The sequence below is a fragment of the Agelaius tricolor genome, unplaced genomic scaffold (assembly GCF_023055355.1).
Source record: "Agelaius tricolor isolate 1412-34295 unplaced genomic scaffold, bAgeTri1.0.p SCAF_69, whole genome shotgun sequence".
NCBI lineage: Eukaryota > Metazoa > Chordata > Aves > Passeriformes > Icteridae > Agelaius > Agelaius tricolor.
The window spans coordinates 1,411,477-1,420,534 of record NW_027269329.1 but is presented as its reverse complement, the minus strand read 5'-3'; the positions used below and the strand labels follow the sequence as shown (position 1 = coordinate 1,420,534).

General features: G+C 65.5%; 2 protein-coding genes across 3 annotated transcripts; both read left to right on the top strand.

The window, feature by feature from the left end:
* The first annotated feature begins 52 nt into the window (after positions 1-52).
* VPS72 (vacuolar protein sorting 72 homolog) lies at positions 53-2,985 on the top strand. The gene is made up of 6 exons (XM_071417338.1): positions 53-236; positions 685-837; positions 1,039-1,150; positions 1,303-1,482; positions 1,693-1,834; positions 2,560-2,985. The coding sequence occupies exons 1-6, from the start codon at positions 120-122 to the stop codon at positions 2,927-2,929; spliced, it is 1,074 nt and encodes a 357-aa protein (XP_071273439.1). The 5' UTR covers positions 53-119; the 3' UTR covers positions 2,930-2,985.
* A 543-nt stretch (positions 2,986-3,528) lies between these two features.
* On the top strand, positions 3,529-9,056 carry TMOD4 (tropomodulin 4). 2 transcript variants are annotated; one of them, XM_071417339.1, is made up of 10 exons: positions 3,529-4,051; positions 4,491-4,625; positions 4,809-4,965; positions 5,563-5,685; positions 6,739-6,828; positions 7,406-7,536; positions 7,772-7,879; positions 8,013-8,156; positions 8,390-8,534; positions 8,968-9,056. In XM_071417339.1, exons 2-10 carry the CDS (start codon positions 4,503-4,505, stop codon positions 8,988-8,990), a joined length of 1,044 nt encoding a protein of 347 aa, XP_071273440.1. In that variant the 5' UTR covers positions 3,529-4,051; positions 4,491-4,502; the 3' UTR covers positions 8,991-9,056. The 2 variants fall into 2 exon arrangements, with proteins under 2 accessions (XP_071273440.1, XP_071273442.1); XM_071417341.1 differs by lacking the exons at positions 8,390-8,534; positions 8,968-9,056 and adding an exon at positions 8,301-8,383.
* Positions 9,057-9,058: the final 2 nt, after the last annotated feature.

The following is a 9,058-nucleotide window of genomic DNA, read 5'->3' as shown; positions in this document are numbered from 1 at the left end:
CACCCGCAGTTCCCGCCGTCCCCCCGCGGTGTCGCTGTCTCTGCCCCCGCCCATCGATCGCTCGGCGCTCGCTGTGTCGCCCCGCGCGGTCCCGGCAGGCGGGCGGGCCGAGCGCCGAGATGAGCCTGGCGGAGGGCCGCGCCCCGCGGCGCACGGCCGGGAATCGCCTCTCGGGGCTGCTGCAGGCCGAGGAGGAGGACGAGTTCTACCAGACCACCTACGGCGGCTTCAACGAGGCGAGCGCAGCGCCGGGGGGCGCGGCGGGCACGGCGGGAGGCGCGGCGGGAGCGGGCCCGGCGCTCGGAGCGGGGCGGCGGGAGGCGGGAAGCGTGAGGGGAGCGGGGCGTGAGGGGGGCCGGGGGGTGTGCGGGGAACGGGGATGTCCGGGGGATGGGGGATGTCCCGGGAGGAGCGTTTGGGGACCTCGGGGTGCTCCATCTCTGTGGGATCCCGGGATAACGGGGGATTCCGGGATAAATCCCGGGATAACGGGGGATTCAGGGAGATCCATCCCCGTGTCCCACCGGAGTTTGGGCACAATGAGCACTGCGGGCATCCCTGCGTGGGATTCCACGGTTCCCAATCCCCTGTTCCCATATTCCCAACATTCCCAACATTCCCATATTCGCGCTATTCCCCATCCCACATTCTCGGCATTCCCAACGTTCCCGATGTTTACCGCAGGAGTCCGGCGATGACGAGTACCGCGGGGACCACTCTGACAGCGATGACGAGGTGGACTCCGACTTCGACATCGACGAGGGCGACGAGCCGGGCTCGGAGCAGGACGAGGCCGAGCCCCGGCGGCGCCGCCGCGTGCTCACCAAGGCCTACCGGGTACCGAGCCCTTCCGGGGCCTTCCCGGGGAAATTCCCCCGATCCCGGGGCTTTTCCGGGGAAATCCCCCCAATCCCGAGCCCTTCCCGGGGGCTCTGAGCTGTTCCGGGGGTACCGAGCCCTTCCCGGGTTTTTCCATGGAGATCCCGGCGCTCCCGGGCCCTCATCCCCGGCTGGTTTCTGTCCTCCCTCCCCCTGCAGGAGCCGCTCAAGAGCCTGCGGGCCAAGAAGGCCGAGGGGCCGCGGGGAGGCTCCCAGAGGAGCCGGGAGGTGAAATCCACGCCCCTGGAGCTGCAGGAGGACGGGGGAGACAGTGAGTGAGGGGGGAATGGGGTGGGATGGGAGCAGGGTCTTGGTGATCCCAGCTGGAAATGGCATCCTCTGGGGGAGCTCCTGGCTCCACAGGGGTTGGGATGGGATCCTGGGGATCTCTGGGTGATCCATGGCTGATCCCTGTCTCTCCAGGCAGGAAGCACATGCGCCAGTCCACCACGGAGCACACCCGGCAGACATTCCTGCGGCTCCAGGAGCGCCAGGTGCAGTCCAAGAGGAAGAAGGGAGGGACGAGCTACGAGCGGCCCCTGACCCAGGAGGAGCTGCTGGAGGAGGCCAAGATCACCGAGGAGATCAACCTGCGCTCCCTGGGTGAGGGGATGGACACTGGGAATGGGACAATGGGAATGGGAAACTGGGAATGGGAATGGGCCAAGATCACCGAGGAGATCAACCTGGGATACTGGGAATGGCACAGGGATCCCAGGACCAGACCTGGCAGCGCTGTAAGGTACCCGGGCCAGGCTGAGCTGTTCCTGCCCCCATTCCTGCCCCCATTCCCCATCCCATTCCTGCCCCCAGAGAACTACGAGCGGCTGGAGGCGGACAAGAAGAAGCAGGTGCAGAAGAAGAGGAAGATCGTGGGCCCCGTGATCCGGTACTGGTCCCTCACCATGCCCCTCCTGCCCGAGCCCGGCCGCGATGACCCTGTGGACGTCGAGGGGTGAGTGCCCCCCGAACCCCAAATCCCAGCCTGGAGCTGCCCCACAGGGGCTGGGCAGCCCCTCAGAGCTCCCAGATCCCAAACTCCAGTTCTGGGGGGTGGATTTGGGCACTGAATCCCGACCTGGGGCTCTCACCTTGGAACCCCTCATGCCATGGGAAAAGCAGGTTTGGGACCCTTTAATCCCATGGGAAAAGCAGGTTTTGGGAGCCTCTAATCTCATGGGAAGAACAGGTTTTGAGCTCCACCTTGGCAATCCCAAATCCCGCTTTGGAGTCGCAGTTTTTGAGGCCCCAAATCCCATGGGATTCGCAGTTTTTGGGCACCACCACAAACCCTAAATCCCGCTTTGGAGTCGCTGTTTTTGAGGCCCCAAATCCCATGGGATTCGCAGTTTTTGGGCACCACCACAAACCCTAAATCCCGCTTTGGAGTCGCTGTTTTTGAGGCCCCAAATCCCATGGAATTCGCAGTTTTTGGGCACCACCACAAACCCTAAATCCCCCATTGGAGCTGCACCTTTTGAGGCCCCGGATCCCTTTGAGGTCGCAGTTTTTGGGCACCATCCTGGCCATCCCAAATCCCCCGTTGGAGCTGCCCCAGACCCCTTTGGAATCCCCCTTTTTGGCCACCCCGAGCTCCCCACCGGAGCTGCACCTCTCGAGCCCCTTTAGCGCCCCCGGTTTTGGCTGCCCTGCCCAGCCCCATCCCCGCTGCCGTTCCAGGCTGGACCCCGAGGCGCGGCCGCCGTCGCCGGGCAAGTGCTCGCGCACGTTCATCTCCTTCAGCGACGACGCCACCTTCGAGCGCTGCTTCCCCCGGGCGCGGGCGCCGCGGCTGCCGGTGCGGGAGCTGTGCCCGGTGACGCACAAGCCCGCCCTGTACCGCGACCCCATCACCGACATCCCCTACGCCAACGCCCGCGCCTTCCGCATCATCCGCGAGGCCTACCGCAAGTACGTGACGGCGCACGGGCTGCCCAGCGCCGCCGCCGCCGCCGCCGCCACCGCGGGCACCGCAGGGGCCGGGGACGGCACCGGGGCGCGGCCCGGCCGGCAGAAAATCGTCATCAAACAGAGCGTCCCCAGTGCCTGAGAGCTGGGGTTTGGGATTTGGGAACGTTCCTAAAACAGCAGAAAATCATCATCAAACAGAGCGTGCCCAGTGCCTGAGAGATGGGAGATGGGGTTTGGGAACGTTCCTAAAGCTGCAGAAAATCGTCATCAAACAGAGCGTGCCCAGTGCCTGACCCCTCAGATTGAGGGTTTGGGGTGCTGGGGTGTTGGGACTGGCAGCTGCCATGGTTTTGTTGAGGGGCTCCTTTCCAAGTGTTGGCAGTGCCTGAAATCCCGGGATTTTAGGGTGCTGGGCTGCTGGGGTTTGGGGTTTAGGGATATGGGGTCACCCATTTGAGTGATGGTTTTTCTGGGGTCATTGTTCACCAGGGGTGTTGGATGAGGGAATAAAGTGGATTTGGGGGTTGGTTTGTGTGGGGTGGTGGGAGCCCCTTTTTGCAGGAAATCCGACAATTAATAAAGAGGTTTGCAGAACCTTTTTCCAGAAATCCTACAAAAAATATGGGGTGGGAGCCAGTTTTCCAAGAAATCCTCCAACAAACAAGGTTCATGAACCCATTATTTCCCTACAATAACATGGGATTCCCTTCTCCAGAAAAGCCTAAAATAAAGTTTATGGGATTCCTTTTTCCAGAAGAACCTACAGAACATTCCCATCTCCCCCAGACCCCATTTGGGGGTGTCCAGACCCCCTTCACCCCCCGAATTGGGGGCTTGCAGGGCCAAGCCCGCCTCGATCTTTGTGGGGTTTATGGGATTTGGGAAGGATCCTGCCCCCCTCACCTTTCCCCGTGTCCCCCTTTTCTCCCGGCGGGTTTTGGGGCCGGAGCTTTGCGGGTTTATAGGATCGGGGGAGGATCCGCTCTGCCTCTGCCCCCGGCGGGTTTTGGGGTCGGCGGGCCCCGCGGGCCGGGGCGGGGCCCCTCCGTTCCCGATAAGGGCCGGGACGCGGATCCGCCCCTCCCGGCCCGAATAAAGCGCTGATCTCATGCCCCGCGCGGCCCCAGAGCGCCGGGATCGGCCCCGGCTTTTGGGATCGCCTTTGGGATCGGCCCCGGGGCTCCGGGATCGGCCCCGGCTTTTGGGAGCGGCTTCAGGATCCGCTTTGGGATCGCCCCCCGGGCTTTAGGACCGGCCCCAGGTACGGCCCCGCTGTCCCCGCGCTGTCCCCGCGCTGTCCCCGCGGTGTCGCCGCCCCCTCCCCCTCCCGCCCCGGAATTTGGGGATCCCGGAGCCGCTTCCCAAAGATTCCCACGCTGCGAGGGGGGCGGGGCGGGGCAGGTGCGTCCCCACCCCCGGCGGGGACAGCGCGAGCGGCGCCCGTGGGGCCCGCGCGACATTCGGGGACTCGCGGCTCGTGACAGCGACCGGGACGTGACCCCGGCAGGTGACAAAGGCTGGCGACAGCTCCTGGGGCTGCTCGGTGTCCCCCAGCGCTGTCCCCGCAGAGGGTGGCACGGGCAGGTCCCGCCGTGTCCCCCCGTGCCCCCAGAGCCCGCCAGTGCCGGCACGAAGGGGTCCCCCCGTGTCCCCCCGGCTGTGCCCAGCGGTGCCACCCCGCTGTCCCCCCGTGTCCCCAGGTCCCCGCGGCCATGACGCCGTACCGGCAGGAGCTGGAGAAGTACCGCGACATCGACGAGGACAAGATCCTGCAGGAGCTGTCCCCGGAGGAGCTGGCGCAGCTGGACGCCGAGCTGGCCGAGATGGACCCCGAGGTGGGCGCGGGGGACGGGCGGTGGCACGGGTGGTGGCATGGGTGGCGACACGGGCAGTGCCACACGGGCGGTGGTGCCACAGGCAGTGGTGCCACAGGCAGTGGTGCCACACGGGTGGTGCCACACGGGCGGTGCCATGGGCAGCGGTGACACGGGCGGCAGTGACACGGGCGCTGTCCCCAGAACGTGCTGCTGCCCGCGGGGCTGCGCCAGCGCGATCAGACCCACAAGAGCCCCACGGGCCCCCTGGACCGGGACGCGCTCCTGCAGCACCTGGAGCGGCAGGCGCTGGAGGCCGAGGAGCGCCAGGACCTCGTGCCCTTCACCGGCGAGAAAAAAGGTCTGGGGACTGCCTGGGGACAGTGGGGGGACAGCCTGGGGACAGTGGGGGGACAGCGTGGGGACACGGAGGGGACACGGAGGGGCCCGGGCCCCCAGGCTCGGGTGTATTTTATATTTAGCTCGGCCTCGCCAGCGGCTCAGGTGTCCTGGGCGAGCTGGGCCCCCGCCAGCCCCGGGCACGGCCACCAGCCCTGGCAGTGTCACCCCCAGGGACAGCAGTGCCAGCCCCGGGATGGTCACAACCCTGTGACAGCAGTGCCAGCCTCAACGAGGCCACCCCCACGATGCCACCTGAAGCCGCTTGTCCCGTGCCCCTGTCCCCAGGGAAGCCGACTGTCCCCATGTCCCCATGTCCCGTGCCCCTGTCCCCAGGGAAGCCGACTGTCCCCATGTCCCCATGTCCCTGTCCCTGTCCCCAGGGAAGCCGTTTGTCCCCATGTCCCTGTCCCTGTCCCCAGGGAAGCTGTTTGTCCCCATGTCCCCAGGGAAGCCGTTTGTCCCCCTGTCCCCAGGGAAGCCTACTGTCCCCATGTCCCTGTCCCCAGGGAAGCTGTTTGTCCCCATGTCCCCATGCCCGGTGTCCCCCTGTCCCCAGGGAAGCCGTTTGTCCCCAAGGCGGCGGCGCCGGCGCTGCCGCGGGAGGAGCAGGTGACGCTGGAGCCGGAGCTGGAGGAGGCGCTGGCCAACGCCACCGACGCCGAGATGTGCGACATCGCCGGTGCGTGGGGACAGCAGAGGGGACAGCAGAGGGGACACAGGGGACAGAGGGGACAGAGGGGACAGATGGGACAGATGGGACAGCGGGGACTGTGGGAACGGGATCAGGAATGGGATCAGGAATGGGATCAGGAATGAGGCCGAGATGTGCGACATCGCCGGTGCATGGGGACAGAGGGGACAGCAGAGGGGACAGAGGGGACAGCGGGGACAGAGGGGACAGATGGGACAGCAGGGACTGTGGGAATGGGATCAGGAATGGGATCAGGAATGAGGCCGAGATGTGCGACATCGCCGGTGCGTGGGGACAGCAGAGGGGACAGCAGAGGGGACAGAGGGGACAGCGGGATTGGGATTGGGAATGGGATGGGAATGGGGACATGGATGGGGTTGGAATGGGGGTGGGATTTGTAAAAGACGGGGATGGGATGGGATTTCCATGGATTTCCATGAGATTTCCATGGATTTCTGTGGGATTTCCATGGATTTCCACGGGATTTCCATGGGATTTCTGTGGGATTTCCATGGGATGGGCTCTGCACAGGCCGGGATCCCCGCAGGGCCGGGAGCGGCACCAGGAAGGGCCTCGGCCGAGGGTAACGCTGTCCCCAAGGGCTGTGCCACACGTGTCACGGTGTCACTGCACACACCTGAGTGTCACACGTGTCACAGTGTCACTGCACACACCTGAGTGTCACACGTGTCACTGCACACACCTGAGTGTCACACGGTGTCAGTGTCACCTGGCGAGGGACACCGAGCACGAGGCCAGCATGGCACACCTGTCCTTGTGTCACTGTCACACACCTGAGTGTCACAGACATCCCTGTCACCCCTGTGTCTGTGTCACACACACCCCAGTGTCACACACACCCCAGTGTCACACGCTTTGTCCCACAATGTCACCCATGTCCCCCCTCACCCTCTGTGTCCCCTCAGTTAAAGCAGCTCCGACCCCACCTTTGGCTCCTGGTGCCACCTCCCCGGGGGGACACGGGGGCCCTGTGTCCCCCTGTGACCCCAATGTCCCCAGTGTCACCGTGTGTCCCCGCAGCCATCCTGGGCATGTACACGCTGATGAGCAACAAGCAGTACTACGACGCCATCTGCAGCGGGAACATCTGCAACACCGAGGGCATCAACAGTGAGTGACACAGGGGACAGGGACATGGGGACAGGGCATCAACAGTGAGTGACACAGGGGACAGGGACATGGGGACAGGGCATCAACAGTGAGTGACACCGGGGACAGGGGACATGGGGACATGGGGACAGGGCATCAACAGTGAGTGACACAGGGGACAGGGACATGGGGACAGGGCATCAACAGTGAGTGACACCGGGGACAGGGGACATGGGGACATGGGGACAGGGCATCAACAGTGAGTGACACCGGGGACAGGGGACATGGGGACATGGGGACAGGGCATCAACAGTGAGTGACACCGGGGACAGGGGACAAGTGCCTCTACGGGGTGGTTGGGGCAGTATTTGGGGACCAAACTCATGTGTCCCTGAGCCCCATGTCCCCACGCTGTCCCCACACTGTCCCCACGCTGTCCCCACGCTGTCCCCACGCTGTCCCCGTGTCCCCACGCTGTCCCCACGCTGTCCCCACGCTGTCCCCATGCTGTCCCCGTGTCCCCACGCTGTCCCCACGCTGTCCCCACGCTGTCCCCGTGTCCCCACGCTGTCCCCTCGCTGTCCCCACGCTGTCCCAGGCGTGGTGCAGCCGGACCGGTACCGCCCGGTGCCGGACGAGCCCCCGAACCCCACGGACGTGGCCGAGACGCTGCGGCGGCTGCAGGACAACGACCCCGAGCTGCACGAGGTCAACCTCAACAACATCAAGGTGACACCACGCTGACACCGCCCCCAACGTGTCCCCAACGTGTCCCCAACGTGTCCCCAGTGTGTCCCCAATGTGTCCCCAGTGTGTCCCCAATGTGTCCCCAACGTGTCCCAATGTGTTCCTGGGTGGGTGAAGGGGGGGTCCCCAAGGTGCCACCCCAGCCCCTGGGTGACCCCGTGTCCTGGGGGACATCCCCAGCCCTGTGGTGACCCCAAGTGTCCCCGGCTGTCCCCAGGACATCCCTGTCCCCACGCTCGAGGCCATCTGCCAGGCCATCAAGACCAACACCCACGTGCGCAGCCTCAGCCTGGTGGCCACGCGCAGCAACGACCTGGTGGCCAACGTGAGTCCCCACGTGTCCCCAAGTGTCCCTGCACGGGTCCCCCCGTGCCTGTCCACCCATCCCGGGGACACCAAGGACGGTGTCCCCATGGTGCCGCCATGGTGCCACTGTGGTGCCACCGGGGTGTCCCCAGGCGGTGGCCGAGATGCTGGAGCAGAACCAGAGCCTGCAGAGCCTCAACCTCGAGTCCAACTTCATCACCAGCGCGGGGATGCTGCGGCTGCTGGCGGCCATCGGGCGCTGCCCCTCGCTGAGCGAGATCCGCCTGGACAACCAGGTGACAGTGGGGACAGGGACAGTGGGGACAGGGACAGGGACAGGGGGGACAGCGGGGACAGCGGGGACAGCGGGGACAGGGACAGCAGGAACGGCAGGGACAGCAGGGGAGGTGACAATGCCCTGACTGTCTCCAACCCCGCAGTGCCAGCGCCTGGGGGACACGGTGGAGATGGGGCTGTGACAGTGACTCTGACCCTGTCCCCAATGATGTCCCCAATGATGTCCCCGCAGTGCCAGCGCCTGGGGGACACGGTGGAGATGGCCATGGCAGCCACCCTGGAGCAGTGTCCCTCCCTGCTGAGGTTCGGCTACACCTTCACCCTGCAGGGCCCGCGGGCGCGCGCTGCCGCCGCCCTCACCCGCAACAACGAGCTCCGTGAGTGTCCCCAGGGTCCCCAGGTGTCACCTGGGGGTGCCAGAGCTCCGTGAGTGTCCCCAGGGTCCCCAGGTGTCACCCGGGGCTCCCAGAGCTCTGTGAGTGTCCCCAGGTGTCACCCGGGGCTCCCAGAGCTCCGTGAGTGTCCCCAGGTGTCACCCGGGGGTGCCAGAGCTCCGTGAGTGTCCCCAGGGTCCCCAGGTGTCACCCGGGGCTCCCAGAGCTCTGTGAGTGTCCCCAGGTGTCACCCGGGGCTCCCAGAGCTCCGTGAGTGTCCCCAGGTGTCACCCGGGGGTGCCAGAGCTCCGTGAGTGTCCCCAGGTGTCACCCGGGGCTCCCAGAGCTGAGCCCACCTTGGAGGGAGCTCCTGAATGTCCCCAGGTGTCACCAGGGCTGGGACTTTACCCTGACCCCCCCTTTTCTCTCCCCCCAGGTCGCCAACAGAAGAAATCCTAAAAATCCCCCCATGCCCACCCCGAGCTCAGGAACCACTGGGAATAAAGTGGAAAAACGGTGGAAAAATG